General features: G+C 39.0%; 3 protein-coding genes across 4 annotated transcripts; 2 read left to right on the plus strand and 1 right to left on the minus strand.

Moving 5' to 3' along the window:
* The first annotated feature begins 2,981 nt into the window (after positions 1 to 2,981).
* Positions 2,982 to 7,791, plus strand: cpa5 (carboxypeptidase A5). The gene is made up of 11 exons (XM_030731364.1): positions 2,982 to 3,123; positions 3,855 to 3,930; positions 4,080 to 4,214; positions 4,306 to 4,410; positions 4,885 to 4,986; positions 5,222 to 5,323; positions 5,448 to 5,558; positions 5,792 to 5,882; positions 6,295 to 6,494; positions 6,602 to 6,686; positions 7,520 to 7,791. The coding sequence occupies exons 1-11, from the start codon at positions 3,056 to 3,058 to the stop codon at positions 7,726 to 7,728; spliced, it is 1,284 nt and encodes a 427-aa protein (XP_030587224.1). The 5' UTR covers positions 2,982 to 3,055; the 3' UTR covers positions 7,729 to 7,791.
* A 1,250-nt stretch (positions 7,792 to 9,041) lies between these two features.
* Positions 9,042 to 13,448, plus strand: LOC115781683 (carboxypeptidase A1-like). Its single transcript, XM_030731481.1, has 11 exons — positions 9,042 to 9,115; positions 9,654 to 9,735; positions 9,914 to 10,048; positions 10,188 to 10,299; positions 10,898 to 10,998; positions 11,136 to 11,237; positions 11,344 to 11,454; positions 12,088 to 12,178; positions 12,510 to 12,706; positions 12,816 to 12,900; positions 13,130 to 13,448. Exons 1-11 carry the CDS (start codon positions 9,048 to 9,050, stop codon positions 13,315 to 13,317), a joined length of 1,272 nt encoding a protein of 423 aa, XP_030587341.1. The 5' UTR covers positions 9,042 to 9,047; the 3' UTR covers positions 13,318 to 13,448.
* A 338-nt stretch (positions 13,449 to 13,786) lies between these two features.
* On the minus strand, positions 13,787 to 20,115 carry cep41 (centrosomal protein 41). Of its 2 annotated transcripts, none has more exons than XM_030732186.1 (11): positions 20,021 to 20,115; positions 19,629 to 19,692; positions 19,494 to 19,541; positions 18,030 to 18,091; positions 17,667 to 17,736; positions 17,442 to 17,580; positions 16,180 to 16,346; positions 16,030 to 16,097; positions 15,810 to 15,924; positions 15,287 to 15,502; positions 13,787 to 15,009 (listed from the first exon to the last, which is right to left on the minus strand). In XM_030732186.1, exons 1-11 carry the CDS (start codon positions 20,051 to 20,053, stop codon positions 14,891 to 14,893), a joined length of 1,101 nt encoding a protein of 366 aa, XP_030588046.1. In that variant the 5' UTR covers positions 20,054 to 20,115; the 3' UTR covers positions 13,787 to 14,890. The 2 variants fall into 2 exon arrangements, with proteins under 2 accessions (XP_030588046.1, XP_030588047.1); XM_030732187.1 differs by having other exon boundaries at positions 19,883 to 20,022.
* Between the last annotated feature and the right edge of the window lie 315 nt (positions 20,116 to 20,430).

A 20,430-nucleotide genomic window follows, 5' to 3' on the forward strand; every position in this document is an offset into this window, starting at 1 on the left:
AAGCAAAGGAGATTGTTACATCACAGAGCCTGAGAAGGTGGAAAGATGTGGGGCAAAGAATAACTGACCCCATTCACTGTGGTCTCTTTACCATGAAATAATAAGTAAACACTAATCACATTAATTAAGCTAAACAAAATAATTAGTGGTCCTATAAACACCTGATTGCCTTTTATTGGTCAAAACCATCAAGCATGTCTATAAACTTACAGGCCTTTGTAACCCACAAAGACTGTAGATAAAAGATGCACTGGGATGGAAAGATCTCTTTTTAACTATCTTACTTTGTTTCTTGTTGCTTGACTAATTACACCACTCCAGTTATTTTATTTTTTTCCTAGATAATTGTGCAAAATCCAGTTTGCAGTCATCTGTCGGGTTTTACTATGAAAAAACACTTTATTACTTCCGGACAAAGCCTCGTGTCTTCTTCCCAACTTGACTCGGCTTTCACTCTGGAGGTCCCGCACACTTTTCATTGATGTTAAAGAAAGGGTGGGGGTGGGCCTTGCACTTTAATAGAGCTTCGTCTCAACCAATAGAAGTAAAGATAACAGGCACTGGAGGGCAGGACAGCCAACCAGCAAACAGCAGGGGCGTGTCCTCAACCTAACAAAGGATATGAGTGCATTTGACACATTCAACCTGCCGTAGCGTTTATTCCGTAGTTGCATTTTTCTCCAGCTTTTTTTTTTTGGTCCTCATCATTATGTATAAATTCATTTTAAACAGTTAATTATGCATTAATAACTGAGTAGGGAAAAGAAAATTCACTTTTGATCCCATGGAGCAAGTGAAATAATCCCAGGACGCGCAGACCACAGACTACAGCTGGTCCTTTTTGTTTGTGGTTTGAACCGAAACAGCTGCAGTTTTGACTCAGTGACAGGAAGCAATGGCGGTTATCAGCTTCCTGTGTGCACTTTGAGAGGAAGCAGCACTGTCACACCCCGACAGGTCATGTGTGGCGTTATCTGTTAAAGAAAAATGTTTGATGAATCATAAGCAGCTTTTTCGCCAGTGCTCTCTGATGTCTGATCTATGCTTTGAGGAATGCCTGTAAACTCTCAGGCAACCGTTTTAATAGATGTCGTCATTTCATCTGCTGTGTCCAAACCTTATTAAAACCTCATCACGCGCAAAGATGCTGCTATCTTCAGCTAGAAAACATGTGACTCAAAGATGGGATCTCAGTCATTTAAAGTGACCCTGAGCCAGAATATCTGAACCATAATGCATTTTTAAATTAGACATGACACAAAGTGTGAGAGTACCTAAAATTAAACTCATCTTATCAGTGTAAATGTAGCCACTACGTGACTGCAGGGAAGGCATACTTTTTTTTTTTTTTTTTAATCTCTGTGAATTCAGCAGGTGTTTGTACTCTTTACTTTTCCTCTGCACTGAGCTTATCAGCTCGGTTGCATAAGAAAAATTTTGGAGACTGCAGATGGGACGCTGGCATTGGAGAGAGGTTGCATTAGTTTGTTGCTTTGCTACCATGTGACCCTGTTTTAACTTCCTAAATTGTCCTGATGTATGATTGCTATCTTTTAAATAAGGAAATAAGAAGGCATCCATTTGAAGGCTGGGATTTTAAAGGCGTTTAGAAGCTCTGAATGTCTTATCTGTCGCTCAATATTTCAACATAACTGAGAACTATATCCACTAAAATGTGGCCAATTTAGAAGAAAATAAAAGCTGGGCATAAATTTGCAGCATATTTAAAGGTTATTTTGGTGTCTGTTGTATTCACGGGGAAAAATTTCAACTAGCATTTGAAAGCTCACACCTGCTGAAACACCAGATGTAAAGTTTTGTGCTCTGACAAAACAGGTTATCTCATGCCTGGGAATATTTTTGCTAACATGCAGAGTTCATAGTGCATGTGTCCAGGCAGCTGGTCTGAATTTAGAGCATTAATGAATTCTGTCTGCAGTAAGAGAGAGGAAGCAACAAGAGCCTGCAGACGCACGGCTTTGTGTTGAACAGTGAGAGTCCACCCTGAGCTGGAAACAGCATTTAGACCAGCACTCAATGCCAGCAATTAATATGTGGATGCAGTGATTAAATATAGTTACATGAATACATTGTTCAGTGGCATAAAAAAATTAATCTTGACAGGGAAAATAAAAAATCTTATCTTATATGTTAATGATGACTTATCAGTATTTCATGAAATAAAGATTTCAATTTCTTGCTTAAATCTGTATCATGAGCATCCAGTGGTCAGAGATATCTGTGGAAACAGCCGTGCTTACCTGGTTGAAAGGCAGCAAAATCCACTGAGCATCGCCTCTTAGGCTCACTAATTAACATACTTTATATCTTAGTTGCCTAATCGGTACAAAAGCACATATTAAATACACCACAAAGAAAGCTGCACAAGAAGTCATATAAACACCATATCATGACTGTATGCAGTGTGCACACAGTTCATATTTGCTGTGTGACAAAATTACCGCAACTTTGGGAGGTGCTCAACTGGTTATGGTCACTGTTTCTGATGAAAAAAGCAATAATCTGATTTCCCAGATATCTTGTTAAAATCCTTTACAGGAAAGTGTGACAGTTGTTTTATTCTGATCAACTAATAAGTCAACGAATGTAATGTTTTAGTTGGACCTGATAAGTACCAAAGATAAATACTTTATTGGAACAGATTTTTTTGCATGTCTGTCCACATATGGGGGCAATGGGGTTTATTTTATGGCATAACACAACAAAGCTGTCATTGTTGACCAAAGTATTAAATATCTTATTCTGCACAAAAAAAAAGCCAAAATGTAATGTCCTCATGAGGCCATGTTAAATTTATGTTTTCAGCCAGACCAACATCAAATCCAGCACCTTTTTTTATTCATTTATTTTGAGCTAAACATAAGTTTATTTTGTTCAAATATATCTGTATGATGCAACCTTCCCGTATCTCTAGGCGGGTGTGGGAACAGCACCGGCTGGTGACAAAACTCTAACAAGGTCACAGTTTTGGTATGTAACCTAGCACACACAGCCATAAAAGCCCATCTTTGGCCCAGCCTTCACACTGTTGGTCATGATGAGGGGGCTGCTCGTGTTCGCGGCGCTGTTTGTGGCCGTTCTTGGCAAAGAGACATTTGAGGGGTAAGTGGATCTGTCCACTAAATCTGAAACAAAATCTGTATTTTTGAACAAACTTTGGCGTTACACTTACAGTTATCAAAAGTGTCCTTTTTTTTGGGGGGGGGGGGTTGCTTCTAAATTTACTAGTTTTATAAAGCTGATTAAGGATGATTAATGTTCTGTAATGACACCAGGTCATTTCGTACATTGATCAAACAAGGAGTGGTTCTAATAACTGCAGGAAACCACATGAGATTGTTTGGAAAATCTCCAGTGGATTTAATCTGTCACCTCTGTCATATCCTACTGACCCATCTGCTGCTTGGCTAATAGGATAATGCAGCAATGAGGGCACTGTGGGGGCTCTATAGGTGACGAGGCCTCTCCTGTTCCTGTTATTGAAGATAGTTCGTCATGACTCTGGCTGCTGTTTAGGGCTGCTTACTGTTAGTGTAGTATCCGCGAGGTGTTGTCCAGCTGAATACATTTTTTATCTGGACGACACTTCACTGTTACTACAGTATGAACAACAGTATGCATAGCATTAATACATACGTGGGAAATAGCTAATATGCAGTGTCTAGAAAAACTGCATTATTCCTGCAGCTGAAGCTGGTTGAGATACCTAAACTGGTAACTCCAGCTTCACAATAAAGACAATGACTTTTCCTGTCACAGTGACAGCACAGTGACAGCACAGGCAAACTGAGCTGAGTTCAAGCTTGTGAAACTTTGCTGTTTGCTTTCTGCAGGCACAAAGTGCTTCGAATTGTTCCAAAGGATGAAGCCCAGCTGTCTCTTATGAAGGATCTGGAAGACATGATGGAGGTCATTTATCATCCACTAACAGACATCAGCAGATACCATTGATTGTGAAATAGAAAAAAAAATGTGCAAACATTAAAATGTGCCACAATTTTTAAATTGATCTTTATTGATTTTTCTAAACAGAGAAGGGGCTTTTTATGTTTTTTCAGTTGGATTTTTGGAGGGGGGTGACTACTGTATCTACTCCTGTGGATGTCAGAGTTCCCTTCCACAACCTGCCAGCAGTCGAAATTTACCTGGAGACACAGGGCATTGAGTACACCACCATGATTGATAACCTGCAGGTAGATTATAAGACCTGCAGCCTGGCATCTTTTTCTTTGAATGATTTTGTTGATCAGTAACTCGAATATAAATGATATCACTGTCCTGCAGGTGATGCTGGATAAAGAGCAGGAGGAGATGAAGTCTGCTGCTCGTGCTCCTCAGCCCAGAAACACTGACGGCTTTGACTTCGCTGCATACCACAGCCTTGATGAAGTAAATACACAAAATTCCTTTGGCTACTGTTATCCAGTGAAAAGATTATCACCATGAACAGTATTTTAAAAAGATTGTGTATTTTATTCAATTTTTTCACTAAGCAAAGTAAAACAGCGTGAAAAAAAGCAAACAAACCATTTGAAAGTTAAAATATAACTGTTATATTATATATAATATATTTCATGTTCATGTGAACCCTACATTTTGGAGAACAATAAAACACATTTATTTCTAAAAGTATGAGTATGTTATGTGCCTCATGAAAGCTGGAAATTAGGTTCTCAACATTTCAGTGACATTCAAACTGCATGTTAATGGAAATGTTAATTAGCATTTCCCTGCTGATTTACATCATGTTGCAATCCCCATGACACTTCAAAAACATATTTAAATCTCATTTAAGGCCAGACAGTGCTGCAGAATTATGTCACACTCAGCAGATGCTTATGTATCTTTGTGTCTCCCATTCAGATCCACAGCTTCCAGGACATGCTGGTGGCTGAGAATCCCAACTTGGTCAGCAAGATAGTGATCGGTCAGAGCTACGAGGGCCGTCCTCTGAATGTGCTCAAGGTAAAAAAGAGAACACCTGCCCTCACAAAAGAACTTAATGAACATCAACAAAAAAAAATAAAATTGGTGCAAATGAAGCCTCTAGTTTATTGACAGTTAAATGATCTGCTCAGAAATGGGCCTAATTAGATAAAATATTTTACAAAGGAAAACATGCTGCGCGCTTCTGACAAAGGAGTTTTCAGCCTTTATTTGTGATGAAGTTTGACTGCGAGTTTCGCTTCCTCTGTTTTAGTTCAGCACTGGTGGAACCAACCGACCTGCCATCTGGATCGATACTGGGATCCACTCCAGAGAGTGGGTCACCCAGGCCAGCGGCACGTGGTTCGCTAAGAAGGTGTTTGTTTGTTTGTTTGTTTTTTTGTTTTTATGAGTTTTTTTTTATTTCCTCTCCATCTCTGCTGATTTTGATAGCTTCCAGGTTGTACTCAATATTGCATCCTCTGCATCTCTGTTAATAGATTGTGACTGATTATGGAACTGATCCTGCTCTCACCGCCATCCTCAATAAGATGGACATCTTCCTGGAGATTGTGACCAACCCTGATGGATACTATTATACCCTCACTAGTGTGAGTCTCTCATAATGTCTGTTTTTTCTTTTAAGAGTTATTTACTACCAAATGTCTGTTTATAACCTTCATGTTACTTTTAAAGATTTCTTAAGGACTCCTCCCCATAAACATAAGCTGAAGAGTCGATACAGCTGCACTGTGTATTTAGTCAGTTTTGATCAATGAACACGACAACAGTCATATAGAATAAAGTATTCTTCTTTAAGTTAAAAGTAACATTACTGTTTCAGAACCGTATGTGGCGTAAGACCAGGAAGCCCAACCCTGGTTCTGCTTGTGCAGGAGTTGATCCTAACAGGAACTGGGATGCTGCTTTTGGAGGTAATGTTTTCCTTTGATGCTGAAACGTATTAAAACATCACGTCATTCACTTGTACTTAAAGCCACGCACAGCTACTGCATAAGGTAATAATAACTAATCACGTAAGTCTGGAAAATATGTTTTCTGTGATTGTGTCTAATGTGACTTTTAAAGATTTTAATCAATACAATGCCACTATTGGTGCTGCGACCAAGGGGTGGCAAAATGCCAAAGTCTTCATCTACTTAAATTTCAATATATATAAAAAATATACTACGGATAGTGGTTGATCACTATATATCATATATTGTTGTAAACCTTTCATCATTTTACACTTTAAGGGGCCTAACCATGAGTAATAAAATTTCATGGGGAAGTTCTACTGCTTTACAGTTGTGTCTGTTGTCTGGATTTTTTATCTTTTATAAATAGACGCCGGTGCCAGCAGCAACCCCTGCTCAGAGACCTACCATGGACCCAGGCCTCACTCTGAGTCTGAGGTCAAGTCTATTGTGGACTTTGTGACATCTCATGGCAACATCAAGGCCTTCTTCTCCATCCATTCCTACTCTCAGATGCTGTTGTATCCCTATGGCTACACAAGTACTCCTGCCAAGGACCAGGAAGAATTGGTATAAAATATTTTTCTTTCTAACTTCTTTGTTTAGAATTCTTATTTTTATTTCATCTTTGGTCACTCCATGCAATTTTAAAACATATGGTAATATGCTTTCCACAGCACAAGGTGGCTCAAAAGGCCATCACTGAACTAGCCTCCCTGTACGGTACTCGCTACAGATATGGCAGCATCATCAGTACCATCTGTAAGTATAAGCAAGACTGTTTACAAATACAAATAGAGACTGTGTTTACTTTATTTAACTTAACAATGATTATCAAATAAATCCTCCTTTCCTATAACTTTAATATCTGTAAATGCAAATGTAGTGGTGGGACTGAAATCCTGTAAGGCATCAAAAATACTTAAAAGGTGGTGGTTGAGCCAAACTACATGTTTAATTTCTTGGTTTATGCCAACAGTTATTGCTTTGCTTCCCCAGTTGCAAAAACTGCAGCTTATATTCTTTTGCCTTTGTTTTTTGAATAATTGTTTTTTTTTTTTGTTTTGTTTTTAATAATTTGCCAACAAGAGTGATCGCTGATAATTTTAAACTTCATCTGTGATTCATTGCAAAGCAAGAAACTCATCTTCGTTAGTTGGAGCATGAAGGAATACACATTTCACCATGTTCATACTTAAAGTACAACAAATTATATCAAATAAATTTAACTCCATGCAGTGTAAAAGTCAATTGGTTTATCTCATGAGCAAAAAAAAATAAATCAGTAATTTTTTTTTCCCCCAAATTACAAAAGTGTGTAATGACAAATGACACATGTCATTTGTCATTACACACTTTTGTAATTTGGGAAATGACACATGTCTGTACTTTGGACACATTTTTGGTGTGTATGAACCACAGGTTGCTTTGTTGCATCTAAAATTAGATGTGCAAGTGGTATGTTTAAAGATGATGGATAAGATAAACTTATAAAATTAGAATTTTTTATTTCAGGTTATTGCCCTGACATTTTAAGTATTTTTAGCTTCTTTTTACAGTTTAATTGTTTAAAAAAACGCCTGTTTTAATTGTAGACCAAGCCAGCGGTAGCACCATTGATTGGACCTACGACCAGGGCATCAAGTACTCCTACACCTTTGAACTGAGGGACACTGGCTACTATGGCTTCCTCCTCCCTGCCAATCAGATCATCCCCACCGCTCAGGAGACTTGGCTGGCGCTGATGTCCATGATGGATCACACCTTCAAGAACCCATACTGGTCTGTGTGTGTGTGTGTGTGAAAGTGGAAATCCTACAGCTGGAGACTGTTCAAACAAACAAGACAAAAAAAAAACAATCAAAAACCAAAGCTGAATTTCTTCATGATGCTATGTATACACTGTAGCACATTCAGGCCACAGGAGTCCCAACGCACTCGTACAGTGTTCTGGGTTGCATGTTTCTTTTATTGGTCCCAGCACACTACTGCACAAATAGGAGAAGCAGAATTAGAAAATATGTACCAGCTATGGCAGCCAGCCTCTCCTGGCACCGCCCCCTGAACCCTCCATTCCACCTCTCCTTCTGTAGCCGAGCCACAACCACACCCCATCGCCACATACACAAGAATATTTTGTGCATTTTATGTCACTCGCATGACTACAGTGCTGCCGTGATCATAACAAAGTGGAAGAAACAAGCTATATATATATATATATATAGAGAGAGGAACGTTTGTGGTCAGCAGTTAAATTCTATGTTGAGCTCTAGATAGAATTTGTTCAATCCACGCAAAATCTGAACCATAAAAACATGTTGCAGTTTTCTTGTCTAGCTGTGTACGCATTAAACACAAAAAATTGTCATCATATTCTACTCTGACATGAAAGAAAGCAAATAAGCTTATTCCTGAGATTCTATTGAAACAGCAAGTTTTTCACATGTGCAGCCCACACACTCAACTTTGCTGCTCAACCTACAAACACATTTTCCTTTCAAATGTGGTCATTTAAGGGGAAATGAACACACTTTCCAATTGTATAAGATTTGTGACCTGGAAGCATTGTTACAACAAAGAAGTAGTTGCCCAAACACAAATTTCCTTACATTTTGTGCATAGTTTTGAAAAAGAAATAAATATTAGATAAGAAATTTCTTTCTTATATATTTATATAAGAAATTTCAGCATTAATTTTGGTCAAGATGGCGGCGCGCACAGACGCAGCGGCTCACGGCTCTTCCTTTCGGTGCTCTTTTTTGTACTTTTTGTATTTCATATTTGTTAGTTCTCCAATCTCATTGTACATCCTGTATAATGACAATAAAGGCATTCTATTCTTCTATTCTTCTAATCAATAGAACTTCCACATAATCTATATGGTACTTCAATAAGCTGTCTGTAACACAGCCGAATGAAGAAGAAGACGTGTTGGGTTGAGCAATCTTCCTTTTTTTAATAAACTGAACACAACTGTGTCAAAATCACAAGCGCGTGGTGCAACCGCTCTCGTGAGTCAGCCAAAGAAACAAACACAACCATGAACAAGGCTGTGGCTTGAACACGTGACCTTACACATTTAAAAGATGGTGTTCACCCTGACCTTGCCACACACTGCTGGTCATGATGAGGGAGCTTCTTGCATTCGCTGTTATCCTTGTAACTGCTCTTGGTAAAGAGACATTTGACCGGTAAGTGGGCCTGCCAAAACCTCCCGCTGCTGTTGGAGTAGGGTGTAAGTCATCTGTATGCATTACAATGTGCAAAAGATGTGAGCTTTAGATATAAAGTGAGGATGTATTTAAGAATAATGACGAGGCATTTTTTGACTTAAAGCAGCCTGACCAGCCGTTGCCTTTACAATAGAAGCGTTTCTCCAAGGTGCACTTCTGCAGCTTTTGCTTTTGAAAACTTTAGCATAGCATTGTAGCAATTATAAAATGTAAATGTAATATAAACTGATGCATCCAGGTAAACTTTAGTCAGTAATAAACCTCATAGAAAGTCAAGGTAATTTTACCCAAACAGCGCCTTTCATTAGTAAAAGCCCAGGATACTGGAGGAATCTAGCATCATCATAAGAGTTCTCACAGCTCAACGTTTGCAGAAGAAGAATCAGAACCAACCAAGCTTGAGAAAGGCTGTTTCACCCCCCTGTGTGCCAACTTCTTGCTAAATGCTTGAGTTGTGTCAAAAACTAGTGAAAGAATGAGGTTTCTCTTTTTGCAGGCATCAGGTGCTTCGACTTGTTCCAAAGAATGACACCCACCTGTCTCTTATCAAGGAGCTGCACAACACGATGGAGTATGAGGTCATTTATCATTGACATCACTTTTAAGCCAAATCTAAAATAAAAAATGGAAAGAATAGATTCAAATATGTCACAAAACCCCATTTCTTTATGCTGAGGGTTTTGTTTTGTTTTGTTTTTGAATAAAATGAGATGTGCTTACCTCAGTTTAGTGAATAATATCTGTTTGTTCTTTCAGCTTGATATCTGGAGGGGAGTGACTGATGTGGGCTCTCCTGTGGATATCAGAGTTCCAGTACATAAAATAAAGCTGGTCAAACGTTACCTGGAGACCAAGAACATAAAGTTCTCCACCATGATTAAAGACCTGCAGGTACAGTATAAGACCGGGAATCTCAAATAATCAGAGCATGGTTTTCTTGCTGGTTTTTTTGTGTTATTCATGCACCTGGTTTTGTGATTGGGAGCCACTACTCTGAAACAGTTTAGATAACTATGCTTCTGTCCTGCAGGTGTTGTTGGATAAGGAGCAGAAAGTGATGGAGTCTGCTGCAGCTCGTGTCCCTGACCCCAAACACACTGACAACTTTGACTTTTCCAGGTACCACACCCTCAGTGAGGTTAGTGCACACATTTGCTTTCGCTATTGTTATCCAGTAAAAGGATATTTTTAACTATTTCAAAACAAGTTTTATTAAAGAGTTTTGACCTTAGTCTTGGGACTAAAGGGGACGAGTAAAGGTTTTGTTGCCTCATACAACAAAATATTGTTAATTTGCTTTAGTGTATGGACAATAAAATGTGTTGGAGCTCGTGGAATATTTGATTAAGTTTTGAAAAAGTGACGACGTGAACCTCTTTTTATTTTAATTTTTTTTTTCCAGACTTGTGTTTGATGGTCACTTATGTTCATCATATTGTTGAAAACATACACTATATGGACAAAAATATCAGGCCACACCTCTTAATTTTCAGTCCCACTGCTAAAGGTGTATAAAATGAAGCACCTAGCCATGCAGTCCACCTTTACCAATATTTGTGTAGGTTTGTGAAGTTTCTTTCCTCCTAGATATTATAATATTGGAAAGCGGAAGGGTTTAGGAAACACAGCAACTCAGCCATAAAGTGGGAGAATGCAGAAGTTACAGAGCGGAGTCACTGAGTGCTGAGATGTGTGTGTCACGCTTAATTGATGCTTGTGCGGGATTTCACTGTCATTCAGATCACAGTTTTCAGGACATGCTGGTGGCTGAGAATCCCAACTTGGTCAGCAAGATAGTGATAGGTCGGAGCTATGAGGGCCGGTCCCTTAATGTACTCAAGGTAAAAAAAAAAAAAAAAAAAGCACAATGGCACATCAGGACAATGAATGCATGCATGCTCTTTAGAAAGCACAAACACTCTCTAATTACAAAAAGTACCTTGAAATTTCACTCATCCTTTCCCTTCCCGTGTTTTAGTTCAGCACTGGTGGAACCAACCGTCCTGCCATCTGGATCGATACTGGGATCCACTCCAGAGAGTGGGTCACCCAGGCCAGCGGGACATGGTTTGCCAAGAAGGTGTTTTGACAGTCAGCCTGTAGAGTTTTTTTCTCTTCTGTCTCTTCCACTTCCAACTACTAACAGTTTGCATTCAACATTATGTCCTTTGCTTTACTATCATTAGATTGTGACTGGTTTTAGAGGGGACCGTGCACTTACCGCCATCCTCAATCAGATGGACATCTTTCTGGAGATTGTGACCAACCCTGATGGATATGCCTACACCCACACCACTGTGAGTCTGCCATAGGTTTTTAATATTATAATATTATTATTATATAATAGGTCATACTCATTGCTATGTCACTTGGAATGACTTTCAGGGAGTTGTGAATTTGTCACACTTTTACAGTGTTATGTTTTATAATAATTAACAAATAAAGAAAAAAAATGCTGCTTAAAATCGTTGAAGTCCAAGTCATCACGATGACCCTAACCCTAACTCCAGCCCTGTGCTATCAGAATATATCATAGCCTACATAATGGTACAGTTGCAGTGAGAGCTCAGTCTGTAGTGCTGGTAATAAGTTACCCCAAACCCACTCCCAGCAGGTGTTGGACTCTGGTAGGACTGCCCTCTCTCACAGATTCTATTCATAATTTAGACAGAATTGTATTTCACAAGGCTAACACAGAGAGCCGCACATTCACTGACTACAAGGTCCACACCAGGAAACTTCTTGCTGTGAGGCAAGTGTTGACCATTATATCCATCCGTCATGTAGATGGGTGGATGACAGAATGCACGGACGCATTTAATATACATGTTTATTTAAAGTTAAATCTAAGCTTTCATAACTAGAAATAAACCTGAACACTTACTGTAAAGTAGTAACCTACACACACTGGGATACTTCGATGTTTCCAGAACCGTCTGTGGCGTAAAACAAGGAAGCCTAATCCTGGCTCCAGATGTGTGGGTGTTGATCCCAACAGGAATTGGAATGCTGGATTTGGAGGTATGTTTTTTGATGTAAATATACTAATATAATATGTAAATACTTAAAGTTTCTATGAGTACATTTTTAAAGCCATGCATTTCAGTCTTCCTATGTAGTGGGAAAAAAAGCAGAAACTTAACAAGAAAGCACAGGGAATACAGGGGAGGGAGGAATAAATAAGGAATATAGACTAAACTTAAACATGAACCCAAACAACAAAGATCAGAACACTGGATCAAAGACCCAGGACCATGACAATTAATGATATAAATGTGTTTAATTTTTGCAGTTTTCCAAATTTAGAACTTTGCAAAGACATTTTCTCTGTCCTTGTTATCATCACATGTAGGACCTGGTTCCAGCAGCGACCCCTGTTCACAGACCTATAGTGGACCCAGACCTGAGTCTGAGTCTGAGGTCAAATCCATTGTGAACTTTGTGAATTCTCACAACATTAAGGCCTTCATCTCCATCCACTCCTATTCCCAGTTGCTCATGTATCCCTATGGCTACACCAGGACTCCCATCAAGGACCAGACTGAGCTGGTACAAAAATATAAAACTGTTGTCATTGCTCTTTTTGTCTGTAATGACAGAATATGTAAAAATGTATAACATTTATTTGAAAAAGTTTGATGGTAGTATCTTTCTATAGGACAACCTAGCACGACAGGCCATCACTGACCTGGCCTCTCTGTATGGTACTAGATACAGATTTGGCAGCATCATCAAAACCATCTGTAAGTTTCTGCTAAACATCTTAAAACAGAGACTTGATTTAATTCCCGTTTTATCTTATTTACCTTTCTTCTTACAATAAGATTGGCAAATGTTGGGAAGCTTTTACAAATCAAAATCCTACTTATGCACTACTTATTGCTATTGTAATATGTAATCTAGATAGATGTTTAGTGACTGAGTAAAGACAGGTGCTACCTTAAAATCTCTCTTATAACTGCTTGTTCGTAGACCAAGCAAGTGGTGGGAGCATTGACTGGGCCTATAACAAGGGCATCAAGTACTCCTACACCTTTGAGCTGAGGGACACCGGCCGCTACGGCTTCATCTTGCCTGCCAATCAGATCATCCCCACTGCTGAGGAGACATGGCTGGCTCTGATGACCATCATGGATTACACGCTCAAGAACCCATACTGATCTGTGTGACTCATGTATGAAAGTGTGGGGAATGTAACCACTTAAGCGTCATCTTCAAGACTAAAATCACACATGTCAAATTCAGTGGATTTTTAGACATTGTGAAAATCACAAAGAAATAAATGAGCATGCATGGAAACTGATCTGTTATGATTTCATTCAGAGGCTATTGCACAACTATTTATTTATGTTTTTCTTTTTTTTTTCAAAATTACTAAAGGCACTTTTTTAACCTGTTTTTTTGGGGGGATTCTTTAAAAGATATACATACATACATATATATCTTGTTATTGTCTGTTAGGAGGCACTTGCCCCCTTGTCATTGCCATTTAGCCACCATTACAGTATTACAAGACACTTTAAATACAGAAATTACCTTTATGCTTCTCAGATGAAATCATATGATGACCAGTCTGAAAGTGTATTTGGTGGGTTAAAAAAACAATCAAGAAAACACACAAAAAACTGATGCAACAAACCATTGTACCCTTTATTTGACATTTGTTACAACAACAAAAAAATCATGTAACCACTTAAGAGTTAAGGCGGATTGTGAAAAAATGTTCATTTGAACAAAGAGTGAGAGAGAAGTCCAGATCTGTTAACCAGCCACATGCAACAAGTCACCAACATGCAAACAAAAGGCCACAAACAGCAATACTGTTGTAGAAATGTAGGAAATGAAGTGCTTCTAATAAATGTGTCATAGTCACGAAAACAACACTCATGTATTTTCTTTAGTGACTGATCTGTTTTATGCACATCAGTGTGAATAATTTACAGTACTTTTGACAAACACACACACACACAGAAAAAAAAAATGCAAAAACTGCAGTTAAAGGCTGCTGGTGTACTATCATGAAAGAATGACAAGTTACAAAATACAGCACAACTTTTCAAAACCTTACAAATTTGATCAAACTCTATAACATTACACCTCATTTAATACAGCAATTTCCAGCATATCCTTCATGTCATTAATTCAGAATTAAGATTTTAATGATGCAAATTCATTAGCCAGTGAAAACTGAAAAATAGTGTTATAAGTGCAAGAAGTCCTCTGATCTCAGGTTCAAGTCTGTTGGAAACCATTATTTAAAATGACAATCTCTCTCTAAAAGTCAAGATTGAGAGTCTGAAATAAAACATCTGTGCTGCTCCTAACATATTTTATATATGACACTTGTCCAGATGTCAGTCATCATTCGTGTACTGGCCACTGTTGTTGTGAAATGCTAATCGCTTTCCCAAGGTGACGAAGAACACATCCAACACTAAAGAAATCAATTTTAGGAGAATTTAATTTCAGCATTCAGAGAAAATTCTGGAACAAAGTCTGATAGTGGGCTCCAGAAACTTAAGAGAAAAACTGCAATTAAGCTAATTAGGTAACTATGCTCGTTCTTGTTGACCTCAGACTGTCTTTTGCAGATTGCAACCAAAGTTGGATTTTTAAAAAATTTATTTTTTACACTGATATGGGATCCAGATGGATGCTAGATTTTAACTTAAAAAAACTGACTTTTCTTTGGAGGTATATTTGTGCACGTTTGTGGTTAAAAGAGGGGCGGAGTTATTTCCAGGCTCTACTGCTCCGAACTCGGGCACTGCCTCTCCCACTTGTACTGGAACTCAGATGGCTGGATGTGCTCGACCGGGCACTGCTGGTTGACATTCGGCTGGACAGACGACCTTCAGTGAACACAGGCCAAACAACATTACTTTAACACCCATGGGAAGCAATACTGTAATTTGGTAATAATAGTAATTATAATAGGGTCGTCAATAAAACAAGTGTTTAGCTTCAACCTAAATAGGAAATGTTACCTATGGAACATGAAGTTTTAAATAATACATCAATGAATTATTTGCTTTGGTTTAAAGGGAGAAAATTCTGGAAATGCAACATGCAGTTGCCAACTGCTCCGGCCTAAAATTGGATTTCAAGTCTTTAACACTGTATCCTTACTGTTGGCGCTACTGGGGATGAGGATTTCCTCCAGCTGCTCCTGGATCCTGGCCAGCTCGTCTGATGTGAACCGCCATCTCTTCTCTGCTGCGTGTGCAGGCTGCTGTGGCGCACTGCACTTTTTCCCCTTTGATGATGTAGGAGAGGACAGGCATGAGGAGGGGATGGAGCCTGTTGTCATCCCGCTCGGAAATTTCTGAGCAATTACTTTGAGACCTGTGAAGGGAGGACACAGGGAGAGAATGGCTTGGTAAAAGGAACTTAAATCTAACCTCTTTTCTACAGCAGCTGATTTGATCCTGTTTCCCCCAAATCTTACAAAACCTCTATTTAATGAAAACAAATTGTAAAAACTGGGGATCGCATGCCAGAGCTGCAGCTGAACGGGGTTATGGTGCATTTTAGCCTCCGATTTGTTCTCTGAGATCAGTAGAAAACATAAGCTTGTCAGATGTTGATACATATGAATTACAATACTTCTAGAGAAAGTAGTTTACAAGACTACAGTGATATTAGCTCTTACCTCCACTGAGCATAAACAGGTTCTCAAACCCTCGTTCACACATGATGGTAGCTGCCTGGCTGGCTATTCTCTCATCCTCATCATACACAATGATGATCTTGCCTGCTGCGTTTTTCTGCACCATTGGTGGGTTAAGTTATAGTCAGCAGTCGATACCATTTACATTTGTGACATGAAAAAACGACAACTGGTGAATGATTCGTGTCTGTAAAAAGGATACGTATTCCAGCACTTCTTTGGTGTAGGGGTTCATCGTGCGAGATAGCATGGCAATGGGAAAACTGTGTGCTGTAGGAAAGAAAGATAATTAAAATAAAAATTGCCATTTTTGTTATAAGACATTCAACAAACCAGCTTCATGTTTACCTACCGCTGATGATGTGACAGCAGTCGTACTGGTCACAGTCTCTCACGTCCAGCAGCAGGTACGGGCAGTCGGGGTAGGGCCTGTCGTCTGGTTCCGGGCTGGACACCAACTCACTTGCCATCTTCTGATTGTTCCTGTCCATATTCAGCTCTCCCACACCACTAATTACACTGAAAGGTCAAAGGTTAGATAGTCTGCAGCCACTTGCATTTTATATTGTTGTTTTTCTCAGTCTGGCACCTGTCACATGTATAATTCAAGAATGCTAAACAATTAAGTATCCGACATATGAAATAACTGATTTAAGGTTTACTGTCATATATACTGCGGACAGAGTGCGTTATTATGTTTACACTGAGGCAAATACTAAACAATCTTTTGCCAAATGTAATCGGTGATTTCAACCTGGGTACCCCCTTAAAGTTACTTTTAATGTAACACAAGCTTACATTTTACACTGATTTCAGAACTTGTAACTTCTCCTGACAAGACTATAAAAGCTTAGGAGACAAAAGTGTTTTTATTTTACTTATGTCAGTGGTGAGTCAGTACGGTTAGAGTAGTGATTTTGTGTCATAAAGCACAGAACGCCTAATGAGAGTTGTATAGGTTTAACCCAGTGCTGCCCTGATTTCTGTCCCCCCCCCCCCCCCCCCCCCCCCCCACACAGACAGATAATGCATAGTTCTACAACATGGCTCCCCGATAAGTTGGGAATTACTGTGCAAAACATAAACAACAACAGAATTCAATGACTGAAATCATTTAGAAAAAAAAAGGGAACAATACAAGGACAACTAGTAAAATGTTAAAACTGGATTAAACTCTGCCAATAAAATATAATTCTAAATTCAAAGCCAACATCCATGGGAGAGGACAGGCATGAGCATCACTATTATTTAACTTTATAAGCTAGCTATCTGTGGGTAGATACCAAAAGAAGTCATGAATGGGTGAAGTCACAGCGTAATACCTGCCCAGATCTAATCTACTAGCTAGTGTGGTTGCACACACAAATTAGACTCTTGGACACAGAAAACTGTTTTCAGGTAGAAGTCTATCACATACTGACTGCATCAGTGCAGCTTCAACATCTTGAAGAAGGAAATAAAAGGTAATATTTGCTGTAACTATTTAGGATACATTTTTAATACAATAACAGTAATTAAAATAGTAAATATTGTCAGCATAAAGTTTGACTGTCAAAAATACAAATAGTTTGGAGTACTTAGTAAAGCTTTACAGGGTGCTACGCTGTAAAATACCTCAGAAGTGTTGACCTAGCAGAGTAGCATATTTCCTTGGTGTCTCCTGCGTCCTGATGGTCTGACAGGACAGACCTCTGCAGAGAGCCATTGGTGCGTTCAGACAGACACTCCAAGTCTGCGTCTGACTGTAGACCATCTGCAAATCAATAAACATACATTACAGCATATCATCAACTACTGTTAGTCAATATGTAAAAAAGTAAGTTTGACTGCAAGTGTTACCTCCTGAACCGTTTGATTCACTATCGTTCTCATTTTGATTCAGGCTGGAAACAGAGGCCACCTGAAGTATCTAGCATGGAAAAGCAGTTTTAAAGTTAAAGAAGATTAAAGACTAAATCAAACGCAAGAAAGAATGACACATCCTGATGTCTGTATAAAAAAAATAAATAAATAAATAAAATAAACAGAGCTAAGAGCCATTTGATTAAAGCTAATGAAACAAGTAGTCTATCTGTGATTAATCACCAAGTATTCATATCCTCCACATTAAGACCTAAGAATAGCTGGTGGCTGGACTTTCCACTGATTGCATCAATCTTGCAGAACATTACAGTAATGGAAAAAAACAATTTTGATGCTTACCAGTTGTGCAAATGTTGTCACCTTTAAGCGTTTGAAGATTTCATCTTTTCGATATCTGTAATCTTAAAACGGAAACAAACAAATGAACCTAAAAAAATCCACATATGTAATGGTGGAAAACTTCAGTCTTGATGAAAGCCATTTCTTTTGAATGACCCTTGCAGTTGAGGATAAATATTTCCTGTCAAGTCTAATGCAATCAATTGTCTTTGTGTTCACAAAGACTGTTAAAACACCTTTAACCACTATGTGCAGCTTTAGTAGATAAAATTCACCTGGGTCTATCAGGTCCTGTATTTCTTCATCCCGTTCCACTGCTTCATCGAACCATAACTCTAACCTGTCTGTTCCCATTCTACCTCGACACTAAAGCTGCCACCACAGCGCCCAAATCAGACTGCTCAGGCTGTTTGTTTTATCAGAGCTGCTAATGCTGGTATTATCAACAGTGTAACCTCTGTGTCTCACACTGACAAAGACCCCTGCTGGCACCTTGCCAGTGCGTCCCTAACGCCTGGGTCCAGTCCCACAGAGGAACAATTGTGAACAGTGGTACAATCTGCCTTGGAGAACGAAGGAATCAGTGTTTCGTATCCCTGGGAAATCAGAGTAGAATCCCTGTCCACAAAGAACCTATTTATCTGGGAAATATCAGCAGGTAAGAAGCTGGTTTGTTTACCTTTTGAAGGTACACAGAGAGGGAAGAGACACACATAGATCCTTAAAAAAACTGGAGTGCCAGGTTGGTAAATCTTGCCTTGAATGTGCAGTAAATAGGCCTCATGCACTTAAGGGAAAACATTAGGAGGGGATTATTTTGCTGGGATTGGATTATGTGTGAATCTTACAGTTGTGCCAAGGTGGGCTATTTGAGCCACCTGTTCACATTTGCACAGAAAAGACAGCATTTATAAGCTGCCAAAGGACTGAACTGATGACATGGGACCAATAGTTTAGAGTAGCAGTCCAGTAGCCCAGTGGACAGAGAATCTGTTCTGTACTAATTGGGTCAAAACTGTGGCCATTGTCAAGGATCTTTTAGGAAAGGAATTTATCTTTACTGTGCATGCTGAGCATCAGAAAGATGAAGTATAGATCTTGGACACATAAATTAAAAGAATGAGGACCAAGTATGGCTGTTATCTCCTAAGACAGCTGTTATTTTTATACAACCATGTAGCAGGTGGCACAAGGGGGAGGTATATTAATTATGGATTTTGTACTTTATAACCTACTGCATGGAGGAACTGATGTTTTGTGTTCCATTTGCTTCTCCTTAGCAGTTGCCTGCTAAATCTCACTGAGGTCAGACTGCATTCTGTCAGGGCAGACTTATGCATGGATGGTGATATTTATGGTTTATTGCTTTTAATATTGTTGCACACTGGCACGCAGTGAAATTTGGGTTCCTGCTTTATAACAATGCTAATAAAGATACAAAATTCTTAAAGACAGTTTACTCACTTTTTTTAATCTCCTCCAGTCTTTCCATATACTTTGTGAGGCTGCATCCTGGGACATCAACATAGAAGGTTAAAGAGCATTCAGACCGTTTGTGACTAAATAAGCAGCACATTCATGTACATCTGGCACCTGTACCTGTGTCCAACCTCGTTTTCACGTGCTCATACTTTGCGTTTTTCGGTATCTTTTTCTTGATATACTGCAAAGAGAAAAGAACATCGATTTCCGTCAGCTGTAAAACCTACAACAGCGGCCTTGAAGCAAATCTTTCGGCCCCGGAATAACGAGTACCTTTACTAAATAGTGAGTAATCTAGCTAATGCTGTCATACTAACAAGTGCACTGCTGTTGATATGGAAACACTGATACTAATACAGCTGACTAGCTACCTTGTTGGACCGCTACACTAGTTTTTGCTGCTCATGCTGTATTCGCAGTGGGTTACACAATTTTTTCGGCAGCGCAGTAATGCCACTTCGCCGCGTGTAAATAAAATAGGCAATGCTGTTATTCTTTCCCAACGTTACCTCTGCACTGCCGATGCCCCGATTCAGCGACATCTTTTTAAACCGAAAAACCAAACGTTGAGTTGCAAGGTTAATAATCTCAGTTTTGATTTGCCAATGCTTTTTCACAGACCAATCGGAGAAGCCGATACTGCGCTGCCTACTGCGTAGCAGGTTGGCTAGTTGCTTAGCAGCGGAAGACGCAACACCCTCATGACGTGCTGCGTTCACGTCGCAATATTTTAGGTTAAAACAATGCAACGTGATCACAGTTTGTAGAATATTTACGTATTTGTGACATGTTCTACTTACGCAGTTATCTTTCTTTATTGTATAACGTAATATGACTGTTTATTTTTGTATTTGAAACAGTTACATTACATATATTTACCCAGACCCCTTCAATCCTCAATATAACGTCATTTTTTCAA

This window comes from Archocentrus centrarchus, chromosome 6, assembly GCF_007364275.1.
Source record: "Archocentrus centrarchus isolate MPI-CPG fArcCen1 chromosome 6, fArcCen1, whole genome shotgun sequence".
Classification (NCBI taxonomy): domain Eukaryota; kingdom Metazoa; phylum Chordata; class Actinopteri; order Cichliformes; family Cichlidae; genus Archocentrus; species Archocentrus centrarchus.